Source organism: Bos indicus x Bos taurus, chromosome 23 (assembly GCF_003369695.1).
Source record: "Bos indicus x Bos taurus breed Angus x Brahman F1 hybrid chromosome 23, Bos_hybrid_MaternalHap_v2.0, whole genome shotgun sequence".
NCBI lineage: Eukaryota > Metazoa > Chordata > Mammalia > Artiodactyla > Bovidae > Bos > Bos indicus x Bos taurus.
In genome coordinates, this window is record NC_040098.1 from 36,654,486 (window position 1) to 36,678,175 (window position 23,690).

At 41.5% G+C, this 23,690-nt stretch overlaps 1 protein-coding gene across 1 annotated transcript; it reads right to left on the bottom strand.

Annotated features, from left to right (window-relative positions):
- Positions 1 to 21,497: 21,497 nt before the first annotated feature.
- HDGFL1 (HDGF like 1) lies at positions 21,498 to 23,482 on the bottom strand. The gene has a single exon (XM_027524908.1). The coding sequence runs from the start codon at positions 23,409 to 23,411 to the stop codon at positions 22,704 to 22,706; it is 708 nt and encodes a 235-aa protein (XP_027380709.1). The 5' UTR covers positions 23,412 to 23,482; the 3' UTR covers positions 21,498 to 22,703.
- Positions 23,483 to 23,690: the final 208 nt, after the last annotated feature.

Genomic DNA, 23,690 nt, shown 5'->3' on the forward strand with positions numbered 1-23,690 from the left:
GCTTTGAATCTCCCATTATCTCATTTTCCATACATTTGGCTTGACCCACTTTTTATCTACATTCACAGAGAGATCTGGCTTTCCACATATGGGCTTTTTAAACAATCAGCTAGCCATGAACCTGGAGTCCCTAAAGCTCTACGCAGTGTCAGTTGCTATAAATTTGGACAAGTGTGTCCACCAATAAAGTATCAGTTTAAACGGTTCAGACTAAATATTTTTAAAGTAGACAAAATAAATATTCTAAAGTGCTAACTTGTGAGTTCTCCATGCTGTGGCTCGTGCTTGCATGGCTTCCTGCAGTGGGCTCTCAATGGAGACTATAGGTCTGGACTGTTGGAGAGCCGCCCTGTCCTGCTTTAGGTTTCTTGTACATTAGGGTGAGCCCTCTACTGAGTCGAAACATACTTGTGAAGAGATTGGGAGCAATGCTTTAAGATTCCATTTAGTGAGGCAAAAACTACAGTCCTGGGCTTGGGAAAGAATGTTTGAGTGGATTACAATTCTTTTACAGCTTTGGCTCTCTTTATCTTTGGCCTCATAAAGAATATTCTTTCCTGGGAGTTTATAACTGAAGTTCATTAAAGATGATTCTTTACAATTATGAGTGATGACTGGTTTATTTTTTGACTCCATCATCATTATGGCACAGAACAAATATCCAAGGTGGTCAATTATTGTGGACAATTATCAAGAAAAACCAGTTGTTCAATGATTAGTAGAGTATACTTTTCAGGTACTACACTAATGGTTGACATATGTTTTGAGTTTAGTGCATGTCAGTCTCTGTGTTAAGTGTTTTATCTCCAGCATATCATGTAATCCTTACAAGAAGTATTACTTCTATATTACATCCCAACAAGTACCATTCTCCTCCCCATTTTACAGATGAGTACACTGAGGAAGGGAAACGTTAACTCGACTAGGGTCCTACACATATTAAGTAGCAGATCCCAGGCCAAAACCAGAATAGTAATTGACTGTTTGATGAGAACCCTGTTAGGTATAACTTGTGGCCTTCTGAATAAAGTTGAATAAGGGAAAACTGGCCATCCATCATCTTAACCAAGTTTAACTTTTGTTGTTGATATTTAAGCATAATTTCATCCTGGGAAATTCACAGTGAGTGATTGTGATTGCATTTTCCTCATCTACATGCCTCTGACACTCTTGTTGAGGATGCTAATCTTGTGCAGAGCTGTCTTTCGAGTTGACGATGCTGCCACATCCCACTCCTGTGGGAAATGGAGAGATGGCATGCATAAAATCGAATAAAATGTATTAGGGCCAAGTTAAACTGCTAATAAGATAATCACAGTAATAGATCCAAAAATTATTTTAAATCTAGTTTTAATTACTTAAGTTCATTCCAGAAGTCCTACTGATATGATGAGAAATTCACAAAATCTATACAAATTGAAAACAGAAATTATATTGCTTATTAAAATACTATCTCTATAATATCACATATGTAAATTTATGCACATATACATAAATTATACATTTACATGTATAAACTTTAATTTATCAGGACTACTCAATTTCATCTCCTAGTTAATAATTTAGTACTTATTAACGTTCAATATTCCCATCAAAATATATTCTCCCATCAATGATGGGAAAACATAAAAGTATTACAGAATGTATTTTCTAAACAAAACTCGCTTCCCATTTTAGAAACTTGATGTCACCAAGGCATTACCATCAAATTTAACTTCTGTATTTTACTTTAAGATAAAAATAGAGAAGAAAGCTTTCAAATCTGTAAGTCCAAGAAAAACTATAATTAGAATCCCTGGCTCTGGCTTAAGATGTATTCTACATTTTATTTCAGCTTGACAGTAGGCAGGAGATTTCTCATTCAATTTCAAGTTGAAGCCAGAATGAAAAATGCTTTAAAAAAAAAAAAGCTCTGGTTTCTGTCCTTATAATTTCCTTCTCCCCATGAAATGAACCTATGCAGAATATTTGAAATATCATCCCAAATATACCCAACTCTTGTCTATTTGTCATTAAAGAAGTTGGATGACTGAGTCTTGAGGGGTCCATGGTGGATCCAATTGGAAACTCATGTCTATAGGGCTTTCCCACCAATGGGTTTCCAGTGGACTCAAAACACTGTTATTTGCAGAGTAGTTCCTGTGGTTCATGGCTGGCATTAGATATTGCATAAGCCTTGGGATTTGAAACTCAAGACAGGCTCCTGTGGCTTCTCAGCTTTCTTTTTAGTTAAGGACAGAAGACTATCTATCTATCTCTGTGGCTGAGCTGTCAAAAAGGCCTGCTCTGAAAATGGATAGGCCTGTAGCTGGGAAATTACTGGCCAGGAAACCTACAGTGGCAGGGCTCAAAACCTCCTCTGAAGGTATGATATGGAAATAAATGAGTGGGGTTGAATCAGAAGGTCAGGCTAGAGGTCAAAACATTATCCAGACAGAAAGAGACCAGCTTCCTAACTGGTCTTACTGTCTTTAATGGAGTGATCTTTCTCAAGTGAAGTGTTGGATATGCTATTCCCTTGCTTAAGACATTTTGGTAATCAAGGCCTGGGGCAAGAGTACAGATAGAATCCCATATACATATGGTTAAATATATAAAAACTATTCAATTTAATAAATTGATAAATAGAATATGTTCTGGGAAAAATATGCCTTTATATTGACATTGTCTTATATAACATGTAAAATTATGTTTTTTTAAATATGAAGTCAGGAAAATAGCAAAAATAACTAAAGTGTGTCACTGTTCTGCATATTTTAGTATTCTGTTTAGTCTGGTGAGTTTAGAATGGGTAATAGAAGCACACAAAAATATAGATTTTATATATGTCTATAATATTGTCAGGCAAGTGTATGTTCCTCGGTTCTGTCTCGTCACAACAAAGATTTGGAGTAATGGACATTAAAGCCCCCTCGGCATGTCACAGCTCTCGGGTCTTGGACAGACTGTGTTATAGCTCTCAGGTCTTGAATAGACCATATTATAGCTCTTAGACAAATCAGTGTTACAGCTCAGTGTTACAGCTCTATTTTATTTAGACGATAGCAGGAAAATCCATCTTCAAGGCATGAGGGCACGACGATCCAAAGACGCGAAAGGAAGAGCACCCCAGCACTCTTCAGAGAGAGAGAGAGAGCCCTTTGCCTCCTCTTTTTATATGTTTTTTTCTCCCTCCTAGGCCTGCCCTATGCAAATTGGGCTTAGTCAGGAATGCTGTTCTACCTGAAGTCCTCACTCTGGTCCTCGGACCTTCCTTTGACCTTCTTCTGTTCTATTTTCGCGGGCTTTTCCCTTCCTTGTCTTTTAGCCACCGCCATTTTGGACTCCTTTTCCCTATTCTAACTACCTAACAATATCCATTTAAGGAAAATTACTAATTATATTATTTTAATCAAATTTTTACATAATTTATGTTCTAGTAATTACAGTGATCTAGAGGATTAAAAAACAGTCCAAGTATTCAAAAGTTTTAGTTTCACTCACTAAAGATGTAAGTCTAAGGACAAATGAAAAATGAATATGTTTTCACATTTTCAGTCTTTTCTTCCAAAATGTTCAGTTGTCTTTAAAATTAAAAGGCAAAAGGCAAATTACAATAAAAGTGTCAAAAGAGTAAGTAAAATATTTTAACAAGCTGAAATCTTTATGTAATTTTAAAGAATTTAGTATTTTCATATAAATAAAGCCTTTTGGATTTTAGCATTCAATGTAAAATTTTCATGCTTTATGTGTTTTCATGAATATGTTTTTGTGTATATATTATGTGTGAGTGTATATGCATAGAGAAAGAGCAAAAGGCGGGGGTAGGGGGAGAGAACTTTTTAAGGAATAAAAATACTTAATTTGTTGTTGTTTAGTCACGAAGTCATGTCTGACTCTTGTGACCCCATGGACTGCAGCCCTCCATGTTCCTCTGTCCATGGGATTTCCCAGGCAAGAATACTGGAATGGATTACCATTTCCTTCTCCAGGGGATCTTCCTGACCCAGGGATCGAACTTGTGTCTCCTGCTTGGTAGGCAGTTTCTTTACCACTGAGCCACTTGGGAAGCCCATAAACATTTAATACTGTACAACATTCCTTAGCCTTTATGTGAAAATTTTGAGAATACCACCCTACTTACCAAATTAGGAATTAGGAATTAATTTTATTTCATTCCTCATCTACAAACTAGAACATTAAAGATAAGCAAGGATATGGATGCTCTTTTGGTCCTAATTGAAAACTGTCCTTTTTAGGCAAAAATCTATTGCGCACATATTATCTGAGAAGTTTTAGTCAATTAGGACAAATAAATGCAAGAAAATTGCTTCCATTTTTTTCCTCAAGTGTTCTGTTTGTGAAACAGGGTCCATTTCCAGTGTTACATGGGCACAGTCATAGGTCTTCACAGAGTGAGGACTCAGTAATTGGCAGACAAAAGCCCAGCTTACAGGGGGCGGGGTGGGGGGGGGGATGGGTTTCCCTGGGCTCTGAACATCCATAACAAGAGCTGATGTTTTAGATTATGTGTTGAACTGGGCAGAAATGACTGCTAAACCCAGAGCGCAGAGTGCAGAGGACTGCTAAACAAGACCACAGAGTGGCTTGTATGAAAAGTCTTGTAACTATATGTAACTTGTTCTGTGTTTTCCATGTCTCCTGTAAACGTGTTATCATATTTTCGTCATTTAAAAAAAGAAACAAAAGCTTCCTAAAGCATGGGTTCCAGAGCAAGGGCCCCTCTCACCCGAGACTATGAGCAATTATGTCAATAGCTATTCTGATCTCTACACTAAAATTCATATATTTCAAACACAATAGAGAAGACAAGGGTTTTTATGTGCAAACTTGCTTTTCTTTTTCCCACTTGATGCTTTCCTCATTCTTCCATGTTCTCATCCCCAACCAAAGGAAAGAAAACAAATTATTCTTGTTTTTCATTTCTTATAATGTTGGGTGCTTTGAAAAACTCTAGTCCTTTTGCTTTCAAACCCTTTCACTTCACTCTTTCCTGATTAATTGGCCATTAAAGACTCAAACCCAGATATCACCATATATGGGAAACTTCCTTCTCACACCCATCTGGGTAAGGGTCCCTTCCAGGTACTTCTCCAGCACCCTGGGTCTCCTTCCATCATAGAATTGGCCACACTGTAATGTAATCTTCTAATGAGAAGACTGCTCCTAATTATTTGAATGTTAAGGACAAGAACTGCATTTAATTTGATTTTATAATCCCTCCACCTTGTACATCATCAATTGATGCATTGTGGGTGATTAATAAACATCTGCTAAAAATAAGCTATTAAATAAGTAAAGACACTTAACTGTTGAATTGTTGCCAGTGCAGGGTGATATCAACTCTATTTATATCCATTCATTTGCTTTTGCCAGACAGCCAAATCATGGTCAAATCAAAGCCCATCCCTGGGATGTCCACCCAGAACAAGGCCTTTATGGGGGTCATAAAACAAGGCACTTCCCTCAAGAGACACAAACTTCTCTTCAAATAGAAACTGAGTTGGCTGGCATCAAGCCTTGCCTGTATTCCACTTACTCCTTATAAGCCTCAACTTCATCCCTTTGTCACCACATGTGTGAAAAGACAGCTGATGTCAGGGTTCTAGGCAGAGTTTTCAAAAAAGGTCAACCAGCATTCAGATTTATGCTGCTAAAATTCATCCCTTCTCTTTCAAAAATTTAATGAGAAAGGACAGCTTTGTGAAATGGAGGAGCAAGAACAATATTGCTTAAATAAATTGGAATTTGCACTTTGATTACCCTGCAGTTTCTGCCATACTTTACTGGAAATGCTCCCTGCGGTGCAGGCTTTCTCTGGAATGACATCATCATATGAAGCCATCCTCACTATAATTATTTCCATCCATATTTGTAGAGCACATAGCAAGAACATTCAGTAAGGAATATTTGATGCATATAGAACCATTTAAAACTGTAGAGTCACCAGAAAGCCCCATTAAAAGGCAAATGATATATCTTTATGCATGCCTTGAACCCCAAAGGATATATTTCACATTCACATTTAGAAGAAAAAAAAAAAAAAAGTCTCTTGCAAACAATGAGACTCTGATAAGAGCAAATATCCTATGCCATGAAATAACAAACAAGTATAGCTTCAGTTTCTTTTCTTGGAATAACACTTTTAAAAAACTGTGACATTGCGGGATTTGGCATATTTTAGTTCACATTGTCAAACTGAAATCCTTTTGGAATTTAGGCTCTGTCAGTGCTAATACCAAGTATTGGGATTTAAAATTTTTATTCCTGGGAATCCTGGTTTAAAAATTGATTGTTCTCTTTTGAATGCATTATTTTCGATTTTAATAAAAGTGAAAACACCAATGTATTAATTTTCTCAAAAATCAAATAGTTAGAAAAACAAGATGCTTTGACACTGTATATGATATAAATGTAAAAGCTGAGATGGCTACCCTCACAATTTGCAATTCCCTGATTTCCTGGGGCTAACTGTAGTAGAGGTGGGGGTAGGGGAGAGCAGCCTCCCGCTGTCGTGATGTTAAAAATATGTGGGCAGGTTCTTTGTCTTCTGGAAAAGAAAAGCTTCTACCATCTGCTCACCGAGGCTCTGATTTTGTTTTAAATGTAGAAAAACACGTGTTTAACTCTGCAGTTAGTGATAAGGTCCAAATTCATGTGTTCATCCATTCATTCATTCAACATAACAACCAGGGAAAAGAAAAAAGGTGTTGAATATGAAGTTGAATTGAGAAGTGTACTTAACAGGATGGAAATGTGCTTCTTCTATTTCTCTCTAACCACTATTTTCAAACCTGCTCTGTAAAATCTCCCTTCCATGTCCTTTAATGTCATCTCGATCAAATGCTATCATTTTTAACTAGTATCAGTTGCTTAAAAGTTCAAACTAATCTCTGTTTAAAACTTCTGTCCACAGCAGTGTACTGCTTTTGCTTCTCCCCCTGCAAGGTGGTCTTCAACCTTGTTGGCCACCACCTGCTATCTTCTACTCTCTCCGGAGCTCTCCCACCCTGGCCTTGTCCCACCAGGAGGATGGTTGTGCTGCTGTGTGTCATCTTTAGACTCTGGCCCCAGCCCTGCATCACAGGTAAATGGCTATTTTCTATGGCAGGGGGAGAATCTTGGTCCCCTAAGTCTCCACAGAGGCCCCACTCCCCATGAGCCTTGTGACTGAGTGTAACCTCCCTCCACAGCCCCCTTGGCCATGGCCTACCACAATACATCCTCAGTCTCTCGATGTTGGGGTCTCCTCAAAGGGCACACTGACTACCTGCCTTCATAGCTCTCCACCATGTCTCCAAACTCCCAGGGACAGATGCTGTCAAGCACAGCTTTATTGACATCTGTTTGGCTGCCTGAAGATTGTTCTCTTTCATATTTTTGGCTTCACTATTTTACTCTGAATGATGATGTATTTCATAAAAACTCAGATGTGAAATGAGGTCAGTATCATATATTCATCCAAGCAACAGACGATCACCCATGTTTACGGGTCAGTATCAGATACCCATCTGAACCAGTGGTCAGACACCCACCCTGGTTTATGCTGCAGTGCAAAGCCTGCCATGAGACAAAGTCTCATTTGTCTGGACATGAGCCACTCTGGGGGCTGAGCTTCAAGGGTTGCTACTATGCTTTCATTTGCATATGGCACAAAAGACATTGGTCAAGTTAACTATGATAATGCTGTCAAGAGTTGTCAAACACATCAATTTTCCCTATTCTCACATTTCCTGTTTCCTTGATGGAAATTTGTGATGGTAAGTGGCAGCAAGTGGCTCCAACTAAGTTCTGATCACATTTGTAGCAGAATGAAATAGTTCTGTTAAAATGTTTTACATTTTCCATTGTTTCTTAGGGTCCTTGCTCTGTACGGAAAGTAAAACCACAGTATCCTGACAGTGGATGGTTTTCGTCTCACTAGCTTTAAACTCCTGAGGACCTCATCACTTTTTTGAGTTTATAATCAGAAACTAGAAACGCTGACTCTCACGGAAAACTCTATTTCTAGGATTTGGGTAACGAGTTATCCCAGTCACTAAATAAAGCTCTACCTGCCAGAAAAGCAACAGTTACATTGAACAAGTCTGCCAAATACTTTAAATACAGAGGGGCCATTAGGGGATTTAGGTTAAATACTGATGTTTTCTACCATCGCAACAATGAGCCTGTACCGTTCTGCTTGACCAGGAAGGGTTTTAAATAAGTCATTTATACCTACAACCTTCATAAATTGTATGCTTCTTTCACACGTGTTTAAAGAAACTTAACACCTCTTCAACTATACATCGTAAATAATATTGACCAGGAGGCAAGTAACAGATAAGACTGTGGACAACTGCTTTAGAATTTGGTTTAAATCATTGCCCTTTTTCATTTTTCAAAGAACACTGAATTAACACTCATAATCCATCCTTAGATCTCACTAAATAGCCCTCTTCCCCATTAATGCAAAAATATTCAAATGTTGAACTGTTTAAAAATTTTCTGTGAAGTTATAAATGCTAATCTACAGTTTTCAGAAATTCTTTCTCATAAATTTCCAATGTAAATTTATAACTTGCTACCATGGGGGTTGGGTGGGAAACCAACTTCTTACTATTATCATCTTAGAAAAGGAGGTGAAAGTATTTTATCATAAAGAAAGCTGGGCCTCAAAAAATTTTTTTTTTGAAACTATCTAAATGCCTGCTGCTAGGTGTGTGTAGGGAAATTTGTTCTTCTTGAGGAACAGGGCATGATTTTACATAAAAATACTTCTATGGTTGACTTCCCCAAATTTCTTAATAAGTGTCTGGTGAGTTTATTTGAAAATGCTGATAGAATCCCTGGGTCAGGCATGAGGCAATGAGTGGCTGCTCACCAGTGTTCATCGTGTGCTTTCACATTCAAACTAAATCAAATCTGATCATTTTGCTTGGTTCTGAAAAATGACTCCAGGTCCCCTTTTCCTCTTTTCATTATGACAATTCTTTCATTTTCTTTCTCTTTAGCTTCAATTTTTGCTTATGATTGTAACTGTTCATCATCCAATAAGGCTTCGAAAGGCTGATAATACTAGGGAGAAAAACAAAGGTATTTATGGGCTGAGAGTAAAACCTAATTAGGAAATTAATTATCATTTCTGTGCATATTTTCATTAAAATGCAATTTGGTTCCATTCCAAACAAATTTAAATTCCAGAGAAACTATGCTTGCATATCTAGATTAAGAAAGCTGAATAAAGTTTCATTTTTAATAGATCATAAGACATATAGATGTTAACCAAATGAAAATGTAAACAATTCATAAATGTTTCAATGGTTATAACTCCTCTGTGTCTGTTAGTTGTCCAGTGTCTGACTCTGTGCAATTCCATGGGCTGTAGCCGACCAGGCTATCTATCCATGGAATCCTCCAGGCAAGAATACTGAAGTGGGTAGCCATTTCCTTCTCCAGGGGATCTTCCTGACCCAGGGATCAAACCCAGGTCTCCTGCATTGCAGGTGAATTCTTTACCATCTGAGCCACCAGGAAAACCCTCTAACTTGTCTACCTTAATCTTAAGCTCTGGAATTTATGCCACCCAAAGTTTCCTGATTATACCTCTAAAATGAACTTTTCCCCCGAAACATCATCCCTGGCTATTTTCAGAAAGGCAGTGTTCAAAGCAGAGTCCAATTACTAATGACTATTAATATCTTCTTTAGTAACAATAAAATAACCCCTGAAATAAAGTCTTAAGTAAAATGCAACTATTTTATATATTTAGGTGCTGCTTGCACAGTAACTAAGCCAAAACTGAAAAGAAGCCATAGAATTTTGCCTCCCCTGATAAGTATTCTTTAGGTGTGCAAGATTAAGCAAGCCTCTATTGTTCAATTTCTATTAAAAAAATAATAATTCATTGAAAGATCACAAGTGATATTCTCTTATTCAATCATTTATTAATTAATTCATTAGGCATTTATTTTGTGCCTACTGAACCCTAGTACACATATTAAATATTAGAAATATATTGCAATGTAGAACTCCATCAATGCACTTGAAATCTCAGAGGCAGTGACTAACAGAGAGGAAGACCAGGAGATTCAGCTAATATTTGATCCATTTCATCAGGCTTCAGGAACACAACAGGGAACCATGGTCTTTGGTGACTGACTGCATGTATAATGAGCTGGGCAGTAAGGTTAAAAAGGCAGCCACACAGCCACAGTGAATTCAGCAAACCATCTCACTAACACATTTGGGGGTTTTTTTTGTTTTTTTTTTTAATGTATGAATTTCGAACTACCTTGAATCACTAGCAGGCTCCTTCTAATTACTAACAATGACAAGTCTGCCCTCTCAGCTGCAGCTGGATGCCCCAGGCATCTTCAGAGCAAAACCAACAAATGATTGGAATACTATGATTTAAACTCAAAACCAAAGCACAGTTGGAGATTTTTTTTTTTTTTACAAGGCTGCTTGAACGTCTTGCATCCAGGGTTTGCCAGATCATAGAAGATGCAGAAGGACAGCACAAGGTCAAATCTACATCTCATATACAAAGAACAAACTGGCTTTCTAATCCGTTTGCCGTAGCTCATAACTTAGAGGACATGTAGGATGAATAGCGGGGTCCCGGGCACGGAGACCACACCAGTGACCCCAAGTGCCCTGCTGTGAATAATGGCCATTATGAGAGGGAGGTGATGGCAGCAGGAGCAATATACCGTCATCTGTCCTCCTGAACCAGAGAGGGAAAGTGCAGAAAAAGCAGCCCGCAGATATACACTATGCTAATTATTTTTGTGATATAATTCTTGGGGGCATCTCTATCTGAACAGCCAAAACAGCCCTTCAAGTGTAGCAAGAGACACCTTGCCATTAACCATCTGTGGCTTGAGGTCTGTTTTTTTTTTTTTTTAATTTGATAAATATGTGGTATCCATTTTGGTCTCATAAGATCACTAAAAAAAAGATTCAATATGCAGCTTCTATGAAGGAAGGTTCTCTTTGATCTCCGTGATAACACATATGGTTATACTGTCAACATAAGAGTTTGGGGGCCATTTTTCATCCACCGTTTTTAACATGTTAGCTATTATTTATATTCACTGGTGGCTCAGATGGTAAAGAATCCACCTGCAATGCAGAAGACCCAGGTTCGCTCCCTAGGTTGGGAAGATTCCCTGGAGAAGGGCACGAGAGCTCACCCCAGTGCTCTTGCGTGGAGCATCCCATGGACAGAGGAGCCTGGCAGGGTACAGAGTCAGACACGACTGAGTGACTAACACTTTCACCTGAGATAATCTCTTTAAACAGTTCCCAAGGTGAGTACAATCAAAGGACCAGAGAGTTGGTCTCCTGCATGATGTAATATTTGTTTCTGGGAGCTGAGAGCGGTGATGTTTTCCAGGGGGAGGGAAGAGGACTGAGGGGAAGACAAGAGAAAGTGGACTGTGTTTTGTTTTTGGTGTTTTTGTTCTACACTTAGCACTTGGGATGTAAAATGTCATTTTCCTCATTCTCTCTTTTTTTAAGCCACGAGTCAGAAATATTACAGAGTACCTGCACTGCTTGTACTGCTTGTATGGTGGCATCTGCTTGGCATTCAAACACATATAAATCAATGTGATTAAATATAGTTAGAATGTCCATTTCTCATGACAGTCATAAGAAGCACAAGAAGGTGGATACTCAGCTGTCTCATTCATTGATGTAGCCCCGCCCTTTTCTGTCTCACTGAGGAACCTGACTGTGGATTGTTTCCACAAGGTCATGCGTGCTTCCGGTGAGCAGTAGTTACAAAAGACAATCGAGTGGAAAGAGTAAAACTATTGGCTTTCTCTCTAGTGTGAAAGGAGGCTTTTAACTTCTCTTAAACCCATCTCTGCACCCTCTGGACCATCACCCAATCCAGGTTTATATTGTTAGTTTCAAAGATTAGCATTTCAAGAAACCCAGGATGCTACAAGGCCTCTCTGTGGGAGACTGAACGCAAAATAGGACCCCAGAAACATATTTGATTTATATCTATTATATTGATTGTAAACTCTGCTCCTGAAACAACAATTCAGATTCTGGACCAGAAGAAAAAAAAATGGCTTTCAAAATCTAAAATGATTTAACACTAACAAGAAATTCAACCTATCTTTATGCAATCTAAGTAAAAAATTGACCTTGAGAGTTACAATAAAAATTTGTCTCTGGGATATTCTCCACCTGCACACACACTTCCCTCACTATGCACACTCCAAAATGAATCACTCAGGGAAATTAGCTAGTAAAGACTGGCGTGGGGAGCCATTCCAGCAAAAATAACCACACTGCAAACCTTAATCTGTAGGCAGGCAGTCACCACATGCCTCACACATATCCCATCAGATTACAACAACATCCAGACCTGACCTTATCTGGCATCACATGTGAAGCTTATCTCACATGTGCACAGAATTCTCAGGACACTGAGGTGTGCTGCTGACATCTACCTTGATTCCATTAGGTTATAATTGACTATTTACAGTAGCCAGGACATGGAAGCAACCTAAATGTCCATTGACAGAGAAATGAATAAAGAAGATGTGGATATACAATGGAATATTACTCAGCCATAAAAAGGAATAACATTGTGCCATTTCCAGAGAGATGGATGGGCCTAGAGACTACCATATAAAGTGTAAGTCAGAAAGAGAAAAACAAATACTGTATATTAATGCATGTATGTGGAATCTAGGAAAGCGCTGCAGATAAACATTTTGCAAAGAAGAAACAGAGACACAGAGAACAAACTTATGAACACTAAGTGGGGAAAAGGGATGGGATGAATTGGGAGATTGGGACTGACATGTATACACTGCTGCTGCTGCTAAGTGGCTTCAGTCATGTCCGACTCTGTGCGACCCATTAGACGGCAGCCCACCAGGCTCTCCTGTACCTGGGATTCTCCAGGCAAGAACACTGGAGTGGGTTGCCATTTCCTTCTCCAATGCAAGAAAGTGAAAAGTGAAAGTGAATTCGCTCAGTCCTGTCTGACTCCATCCATGGGATTTTCCAGGCCAGAGTACTGGAGTGGGTTGCCATTGCCGTCTCTGATACATACATTACTATGTATGAAATAGGTAACTAATGAGAATCTACTGTATACCACAGGGAAAAGAAAAACTGCCATCTGTATGTAAGACGTGTATTAAGTTCACCTTAAAAATGTATTCTAGTATACATTAGGTGCAAATACTGTTTGATTCCACTTATACAAGTTACCTAGAATAGTCAAATTTAGAGAGTCAGAAAATACATTGGTAGATGCCACAGGATGGAGGGTGGGGGTGAGGTGTGGGGAGGGAAAATGGGAAGTTAGTGTTTAATGGGGACAGAATTTTAGTTTAAGAAGGTGAAAAATTTGGGAGAAATGGATGATGGTGAGAGTTACAAAACAATGGGAATGTACTTAGTGCCACTGAACTGTATGGTTAAACATGGTTAAAATAGAATATTTTATATCATGTAATTTTTACCACAATAAAAACATTTTTTTAAAATGGATGGTTGTTTGTGAAGTGCTCTCCTAGGTATTGCAGAAGATATGGAACATTTTATGGCCCCTGTGGTTGAGCAGTTTCTATTTGGGTAGAAAAAAAAAAAACACATAAAATGTTAAATGTCACATAGACAAAATCTTGGTGTATATCACAGAGCAAAGAAGACCACATGGATGTATCTGATAAATACGCAAAACAATGCTCTTGGGCAATAATTCTCATTTCAAATATTAGAGAATCTGTGTGTCTTCTCTGCCGTTAAGTTGTGCCACCTGTAACTTATACACAATGAGTATTTTGAGTTTGTGTTTTCATAATTATATCAATTCAAGGCCACTTTTATAAGAATGCCATTCTGTGCACTTACATTCTTTTTTTTTTAATTTTATTTTATTTTTAAACTTTACAATATTGTATTGGTTTTGCCAAATATCAAAATGAATCTGCCACAGGTATACATGTGTTCCCCATCCTGAACCCTCCTCCCTCCTCCCTGCCCATACCATCCCTCTGGGTCGTCCCAGTGCACCAGCCCCAAGCATCCAGTATCGTGCATCGAACCTAAACTGGTGACTCGTTTCATTCTGATGTGACACATGGAAGGATGGGGAAGGTGAAAGATCCAGGTGCATGCCTAAACCTGGCCACCAGCCATCACAGCCCTATTTAACATCACGCTCTTTCCCTCGTGGAGTCCTTCTTACCCTGCTCTGTTCTTATTCGACAGCATTTATAACTTTCTAACATACAGGATAATTTTCTTATTTGTTAAGTGTCAGTCAGTTCAGTCACTCTGTCGTGTCTGACTCTTTGCGACCCCATGGACCACAGCACGCCAGGCCTCCCTGTCTATCACCAACTCCCGGAGTTCACTCAGACACATGTCCATTGAGTCGGTGATGCCATCCAACCAACTAATCCTCTGTCTCCCCTTGTTAAGTGTAGTCTTGTTAAGTTTAGTCCCCTTGTTAAGTGTAGTCTTTTTCTAAGTTTTTTTAAAACTTTTATTTATTTTTACTTATTTATTTTGGCTGTGCTGGGTCTTGGGATCCTGGTTGCTGCATGGGCTTTTTTCTAGCTGCAGTGCTTGGTCTTCTCACTGCGGTGGCCTGTCCTGTTGTGGAGCACGGGCTCTAGAAGTATCCAGGCTTCAGTAGTTGCAGTTCCCGGGCTCCAGAGCACAGGCGGAGTAGCTGGGGCACATGGGCTTAGTTGCTCCATGGCACGTGGGATCTTCCCCCAAACTGTGAAAGCCAAGCAGTTATTCCACTTCTGATCATTCAGCAGATTGTAATTTTTAAAAGAAAAAAAATAAAAGTGATTCACACTATGGAACAGCAACTCATCTTTTTAATTTTTCTGTTTTTAAAATATATTTGAGGTGTATTCATCAAAGCATTCACTGACTAAAATCAGTGCTTTAGGGTCTTCCCTGATTGTCCAGAGGTTAAGACTTCTCCTCCCAAAGAGAGGGGTGTGGGTTCAATCCCTGGTCAGGGAGCTAAGGTATCACATGCCTCTAGACCAACAAACCAAACTGAACAAAAATGAACAAAAAACAGAAGCACCATTGTAAGAAATTCAATGAAGATTTTTTTTTTTAATGGTCCACATCAAAAAATAAAAAAAATAAATTAAAAAAAAGTCGATGCTTTTGTCTCAGCCTCTCAGGGTAAAACAAGGATGAAAAAAGAAGGTGATGATAAGCATAGGGCTAAAATACAAACATCACAGAGGAAAGGCACATGAAAAAAAATGCACGAAGAACAAAAGGAATGACTGACAAATACTAAGCACCAGGAGAATCATAAGTGGAAGGGGAAAAGCAGGCCTTGCTGACAAGTGATGAGCAGTGAGAAAGTAGCTGAGTTGAACATATTTTTTAATGAAGTGTTAAGTAGATCACCAAGAGAGGTAGGTAATGACTGTGATGAAGAGTTGACCAGGGTGCGAAAAAAAAAAAAAAGGCAAAATTAAGTGACACTTGGTAAATCACAGGAGGACATGAAACCTAAGAGAGTTTCTGAAAAGAATGGTCCATCCCTCGCTACACTCCGATGCCTTTTAGTAATCAAATTGGGCAGCTCATTAAAATTATGTGTGAATAGATAGATACTCTGGCAAAAAGGCAAAGGCGCGAGACAAAACTAGAGCAATACAATGGCTATATCCACAGATGCAGAAAACCAGCACTGGAAGGTTCTGGAGGAGATGGACTGGAGAGATACTCATTGGAAAACAGTGAGTGGATCCCCTGGGAATAATAGGAGCAATGAAACTGACCACAGGAGAGATGCGTCATGCCAAAAGATAAGTATTTAAAATTGGATGTGTTTGCATGAAATAATTCAGTTAACAGCAAGGGAATTTAAAGAAATTAGTTGAAGGAGTCATGTGAGTAAATGGGAGGATAAAATTTGGTTTCTCTCTGTGTATGGACAGGATAAATACAGGATTTTTCCCAACTAGGAAACTGTCTGGTCATTGGTGAGTGGCTTCCAGTGTTTTCCTAAATAAAAGTGATGCACTGGGCCATAATTATTTCAAATGGTATGGTTAGTTCTCTGGATGACACAGAAAGAAAGTGAATTTACTTGTACAGAATGCTGATATTGTGTTGGGTCCTCTTTGATATTTTAACATATATTAAGTCTTTGGCTTCACACAACAAAACTGTCACGTAAAAGGCATGATAACCACGTGTAGCTGGAGGAACCTGAGATCACACAGCTCTCAACAGCTCAGAATCACATCTAAGCATGGGTGGCTCCAAAGCCAGGGGCCATCAAGCTGCTTGCTGCATCAAAGGAAGTTGAGAATGAAGTATCAAATTATTAAAGAGAAAATATAACTTAAGGAACTGGATATTGTATTTAATATGCTTATTCACACTCAGAGTCAGATGGCCAACTTGAAAAATTTGATTTATCCTCCTAGGGTCTTGCTAAGGCTTGTTATTTAATGAGACCAACACGTACCTCTATACAATAACAAAAAAAAAATCTTAAAAAATGGTATACACATCCACTTAAAAAATCCATACTGTGTTTTATTAAGCATAACAAAATTACCCAATTTTTCTCAAAGGGCTGGAATGAGTGTGAGCAGTAGGACTTAGTCATTCATTCATTTATTTCTTTATTAACAACCATTTATTGACTGCCTGGACTTCCCTAGTCGCTCAGGCAGTTTAAGGAGAAGGCAATGGCAACTCACTCCAGTACTCTTGCCTGGAAAATCACATGGACGGAGGAGCCTGGTAGGCTGCAGTCCATGGGCTCGCTGGGAGTCAGACATGACTGAGTAACTTCACTTTCGATTTTCACTTTCACGCCTTGGAGAGGGAAATGGCAACCCACTCCACTGTTCTTGCCTGGAGAGTCCCGGGGACTGGGGAGCCTGGTGGGCCGCCGTCTGTGGGGTCGCACGGAGTCGGACAAGACTGAAGCGACTTAGCAGCAGCAGCAGCCTGCAATGCGGGAGACCCAGGTTTGATACCTGGGTTGGAAAGATCCCCTGGAGAATGGAATGGAAACCCACTCCAGTATTCTAGCCTCTACAACTCCATGGACAGAGGAGCCTGGCGAGCTACAGTTCATGGGGTCACAAAGAGTCCAACACAACTGAACAACTAACGCATACACACGTTGTGTGCCTAATGTGAACCAGGAACCTTGCTAGATTCTCAGAATAAGCAGAATGATCATAGTTCCTGTCTGCTGAGAAGGTACAGCCTATTGCTTGATACAAACCAGTAAATAAATTTCACTGATTCACTGAAAGTAAGAGAGCATATTTTCTTTCTCCTCTAGTCTAGTGGAAGGGCAAAAAATAGAGAAGAAAGTAGAATATGATCAGTATGGATATAAAGTTCTCCAGAAACACCCAGAGTGGCTCTTGCCTTGAGTACTTGGCCAGGCTCAAAGAAGGCGGCAAAGTCATTTAAACACAAGGACAGCCTGTGTGCATAGCATGTGTAGCAGAAGCTTCTTTGACTAGAGCGATGACAGTGAAGCAAAGAGAAGGTGCCCTATGTGCCCTGAACACCTACTACATTTTCAGGAAACGTAAAAGGGATGTATGAACCACAGGGAAGAATGTGTACTGTGGATGAGAATTTGCAGAGGCGTGAGAGCTGAAAGAAACAAAATTTACAACCCTCGTTGGCATCTTAGTCCCCTGCCAAAGTGACGTAATCACTGATGCTTGTGTGAAATACCAAATACTTGGAAAGCCTCACAGAAACCAGAACGCTAAATATGTCTGCAGATCACTGACAATGTGATGAACACACATTTACTTGGAATGCTTGAATACGATCTTCAGAACAGTCATGAATGCATCTGACTGAATACCCCCAACAAAGCATCAGTAAAAGGCCAGGAGGTGCTCTTTGTTCAGTAAAGTAACTAATTCTTGATCAGTAATTTTGTCACTGAGACACGCTTGTTCAGAAGAAAATAAAAAATAGCACCAAAATTATGGGAGATTTTAAAATCAAAGAAATTTTTAGAAAGCAGTGTCTTTTTCAGTCCACACAATATTCCTTGGTCACCAAAGCATATATATAGGGCCTTCTGCCAAGAAGAGGGGTGAGAACACAGATTTTCCATGTCTCCCTTTCTTTATTGGGTTTTTGTGTGTGTGTGTGTGTGTTTACTAACTCTTGTGAATCATTCTTTAGGTGCACTATTACTTAGGTCACCATTTTAACTACAATATTATACTCATCAAGAAGGCTGCTTCCTAATAAACACTAAAGTTTTCTATCTTCAACATTTGAACAAAAAAAAAAAAAAGAAAGAATACAAAGAGAAAGACTCAGATGGTATAATAGTAATTTCACTTTATGTCATTCAGGTTATTGAATCATTTCAGAAGATGTATCTCCACAAAAACTTTATCAAATCTGCATGCCTGCCTGTGGCAAATATAGTGATCCATATTCAGAATTCCTATAGTCATATACTTCTTGAAAAATACTGAATGTGCAATTGTCTTCATCATTTCACAAAGTCATTTAATGACAAAACAATTGTCAAATGTCCCAAATGGTTTTTCTTACACACCCACAAGCAATGTTTGCTAATATATTATTTCCTATACAAATTTCTAAATGGTCACTTCAAAACAGTAGAGCGTGAGTACTTCCATTTTATTCAACAAGAAGTTTTATACAATGGGAAATGATAAAATAAAAACAAAGCACCCATGATTTACAAGGAGAGACACCTGCCTTTGAATTTTGTCTAGTTGAATTGTCTAGTTGTCTGACCTTGGGAAAATAACAACTCTGACCCTCATCTCTCTCAGCTTTGAAAGAGAGATCATAGTAGGTAACCTAACTGGGTAGTTGTATTTATAAAGACATTATGTATAGAATCGGAGAAGGCAATGGCACCCCACTCCAGTACTCTTGCCTGGAATATCCCATGGATGGAAGAGACTGGTAGGCTGCAGTCCATGGGATGGCTAAGAGTCAGATACAACTGAGTGACTTCACTTTCACTTTTCACTTTCATGCATTGGAGAAGGCAATGGCAACCCACTCCAGTGTTCTTGCCTGGAGAATCCCAGGGATGGGGGAGCCTGGCGGGCTGCCATCTATGGGGTCATACAGAGTTGGACATGACTGAAGTGACTTAGCAGCATGTATAGAATACAGTACACTGGCCTGACTCATTTTAGAGACTCAGTACTAGCTACTCTCATGATTACTTGTTACTGATATGAAAATAACATTTTTTTTAAACCTCTGATTTCATGGTAGTGCTTTTCTGAAGGGCTTCCCTGATAGCTCAGCTGGTTAAAGAATCCCCCTGCAATGCAGAAGACCCCGGTTCAAATCCTGGGTCAGGTAGATCCTCTGGAGAAGGGATAGGCTACCGTGGGCTTCCCTTGTGGCTTAGCTGATAAAGAATCCACCTGCAATGAGGAGACCTAGGTTCAATTCCTGGGTTGGGAAGATCCCCTGGAGAAGGGAAAGGATACCCACTCCAATATTCTGACCTGGAGAATTCCATGGACTGTGTAGTCATGGGGTTGCTTTTCTGAATGTGCAACTCAGGGGGAGAAGCTTAGACTTGGACCAGCAAAATTTGTATTTGCAACCTGAGTGTTCCGTGAAGTGCAAGAAAAGCCAGAGTTGCTCTCTGAACCAGAGTTGCTTCCAGTGGGAAATCTGAATACTAATACCTACTTGCCAGATTACAAGGGTTGAATGGGGCCATTCTTCTCAGTACATGGTAAATGTTCACTAAATAGTAACTCCTAGTATTATTGTAAACAGAAATAGTTGAAAAGCAAGGAATCATCTAATGTATCTGCCTTGAAATAAAACATGTGTGCATGCTAAGCTGCTTCAGTCATGTCCAACTCTTTGCAACTCCATGGACTGTAGTTTGCCAGGCTCCTCTGTCCAGGGGGGATTCTCCAGGCAAGAATACTGGAGTGGGTGGCCATTTCCTCCTCCAGGGGATCTTCCAGATCCAGAGATTGAACCCTCTTCTCTTCTGCCTTCTGCATTGGCAGGCCAGTTCTTTAACACTAGCGCCATCTGGGAAGCCCTGAAATAAAATAATACCATTTTATACAGGAACAGAAAAATAGGACTGTCTTCAGTTGCTAACCTTACTGGTTAGCAATAGCCTGGCAGGTTCTATGAGAAGGACTCGAGTATTTACTAAGTCCTTGTATGCATGCGATGACACCACCCTTATGGCAGAAAGTGAAGAGGAACTAAAAAGTCTCTTGATGAAAGTGAAAGTGGAGAGTGAAAAAGTTGGCTTAAAGCTCAACATTCAGAAAACGAAGATCATGGCATCTGGTCCCATCACTTCATGGGAAATAGATGGGGAAACAGTGGAAACAGTGTCAGACTTTATTTTTGGGGGCTCCAAAATCGCTGTAGATGGTGGCTGCAGCCATGAAATTAAAAGACGCTTACTCCTTGGAAGGAAAGTTATGACCAACCTAGATAGCATATTCAAAAGCAGAGACTTTGTCTAGTCAAGGCTATGGTTTTTCCAGTGGTCATGTATGGATGTGAGAGTTGGACTGTGAAGAAGGCTGAGTGCCAAAGAATTGATGCTTTTGAACTGTGGTGTTGGAGAAGACTCTTGAGAGTCCCTTGGACTGCAAGGAGATCCAACCAGTCCATTCTGAAGAAGATCAGCCCTGGGATTTCTTTGGAAGGAATGATGCTAAAGCTGAAACTCCAGTACTTTGGCCACCTCATGCGAAGTGTTGACTCATTGGAAAAGACTCTGATGCTGGGAGGGATTGGGGGCAGGAGGAGAAGGGGATGACAGAGGATGAGATGGCTGGATGGCATCACTGACTCGATGGACATGAGTCTGGGTGAACTCCGGGAGTTGGTGATGGACAGGGAGGCCTGGCATGCTGTGTTTCATGGGGTCGCAGAGTCGGACACGACTGAGCAACTAAACTGAACTGAAATGTATGCATGCAGTGTTGAGGAATACTGAAACTGGAACCCAGCATGAGCACCATTAAGTAGATCCACATAACCCCAGATACTTGCACAAATCATTGAAAAGACACAAAGTATTCTGCAGATACTACATTAAGAACTGGAAATAAAAAGTAACTGCTTCCCCCACCCCCACCCCCGACCCCCACCCCCCGCCATAGAAAGTGTTGGGAGTCGTGAGATCTGGGAGAGCAGCAACAAAATAAAGACTGAATCTGTTTTTTGGCAAAGCCTGTAGAATATTAGAAACTCAGTCGCTGTCCCAGGTGTCACCATTCCAGCATTTTAAGTTCACTTCTTTCTACTCATTCTAATCAGTGGCAGTAATTATTATAGACAGAGTGAAGTGTAAATACCCTAACAGAAGTTTATCAAGGGTGATTCTAAAGGAGCCCTGTACACTACAAATAATTGCTTTTAACACAGGATGTACAGAAAACAAAGAGGAACATTAAATTTAAGGGCAAATTCTTCAGAAACCAAAAGAACAGACTTGAGATTTGTTAAAGTAATCAACGGGTTTTATTTCCTTAGAACTGAAAATATTCAGATCTAAACTTCGAAAGCTACTGTCAACAATATTTCCTCAGAGCCCAAGGGAGAAGGGCATGGGTGAGACAAAAGATGGAGGAAGGCAGAGAGACCACCAGGAAGAGGTGGGGGAGGGGCCCCTTGTTTTCCTGACTTGGTCGGTTACACATCAGATCTGGTGACAACACTGAGGGGACCAGGTCCAGGGATGTGGGTGGGAAAAAAGGAACAGCGAAACTTAACTACATAAACGAGCCATGAAACTCCAAGTAGAAAGGGAACCACCTAGTTCATCTCAGAAACGGTTAACTGCAACGGTAAAACTAGGAGAGTGGAGGTACCCAGTTCTTTTATACCTGAGTGATGTTTATGACTTGCGGTGGCCTTGAGGCTGGGGGAGGAGGGAAAGGGGTGGCCAGGGGTCTTCCCAGAACATCCCGTGAGCCCCTAAAGATCTAAATGGGGACAGATGTTCCTCAGCCTTACAACCCAAGAAGCTGGGCGAAGCTAAGCTTCCGCTCGCGCTGACAACCTGGAAGAGCCCACCTTATCTGATGAAAAACTACAACTCCCATAACTCCCTGGGTCAGCAAAAGGGAGGCCCTCCGCCAAAGCCGTTCACTTTCTCAGAATCTAGGCCTCAAATACCGTAGGCCTGGGAGGAGGGGACGCGAGCTCAGCAATACACCACCCTCCTGCCATTCCCACCACCACAGCTTGAGGGTTGCCTCTGCCAGGTCCCTGGAAGTGCCCCCCGGCTCCTTATCCTTCACCCCTTCCGAAACTCCCGGCTATGATTCCAACGTGGACTCCAGAAGGCCGGGGCGGGGGTGGGGGAGGGACAGGGGGCATCAGGAGGTGGAAAACGGCCGGTCTGGGCTCCAACAGAAGCCTTGGCAAACAGTTCCAGGCAGGGAGGGGCCACGGTGGTTTCAACTCGCCCCAGGGAGCAGAGGCGCTGACTCAGATCCCAGGGTGTGGGGGCGCAGAGGTGAGGGCCTGGTGGGCTGCCCTCTCCGGGTCAATCCCCGAGGGCCGGGCGGGAGAGGCAGAGAGGGCGGTGGAGAGCAAGTGGGGTGGGGGAGGCGGTCCCAGTTTGCAGGCCATGGCCAGTTCCCCCTGTGACAGCCAGGCCTCAGCAGGAATGGGGTGGGGGGCTCTTCTGGAAACTTTGGTGACTACTGGCTCTCGTGGCCACCTCCGACGCCTGGGGCCTGGGCCTCTCTCTCAGCGGACTCTTCCTCTGGCTCCTGCTCCATCACGGGCAGCCCCCAGGCCAGGCCCAGCACGGAGGCGGCGGGGTCGTTCTCCACCTCCACAAGGAGCGGCCTCGCATCCTCGGCCTCCTCGGCGACAGCGGCCGCCTCCTTCCTCTCCTCTCCTTCTTCAGGATCAGCCTCCTTGGGACGCTTGGGGATGTCCTCTGGCGGGTCCTCGGCGGTCCTCTTCAGGGTCTCCTTCTCGTTCTCTTCCTCAGCTGGCAGGTCGACGCCCAGCTTCCCTTGATCATCGTCGTCGCCGCCGTTGGTGTGGCTCTTCGGGTCCTCGCCGCCCTCGGCGGCCTCGGGCTCGGGCTCCTCAGGGCAGCTCTTCTCCAGGGCGCACTGGTAATCGGAAGCCTGGACGGTGGGGTTGTTCTCTATCTCCCACAGGCCCTCGCTGAAGCCCCGCCTCTTATTCGGTTTGCCAAACTTCTCCTTGGACTCCTCGTACGGGAAGAGGTGCCTGGGGCCCAGGAAGGCCGTCTCGTGGGTCCCGAAGAAAAACACCTGGTAGCGGTTGGCCTCGGCCGTCTGCTCGATCCTGGCGGGCCAGTGGGCGTAGCCCTTTAATTTGGCAAACACCAGGTCCCCGCACTTGTACTTGCGACGGTAGAATCGCGACATGACTGCGGACAGGGCCTCAGCGGCCGAGAAAGGCGACCCACCGTGGCTAGCACGGCGGCGGCCGCTGGGCTGAGACTGCGCGCGCCTCGCCTCCAGGGGGCCACCCCCCCAACCACGCGCCCCTGTGGGCTCAACGCTCCGGCGCCCTGAGAAGGTTCTAGTGCGAAGAGTGCAGTATCTCGGAGAGCCTAAGCCTGTTTGGGCCCAGCATCGACGCTGGAGTTTTTCTAGAATGAAAGCTTGAGGAGCTTGGGTGTCCCGGGTGGCGGCTCTGCTGTG

Excerpts from the sequence above, each read along its gene's own strand:
- HDGFL1 (XM_027524908.1), bottom strand. The coding sequence starts at position 23,411 with ATGTCGCGATTCTACCGTCGCAAGTACAAGTGCGGGGACCTGGTGTTT.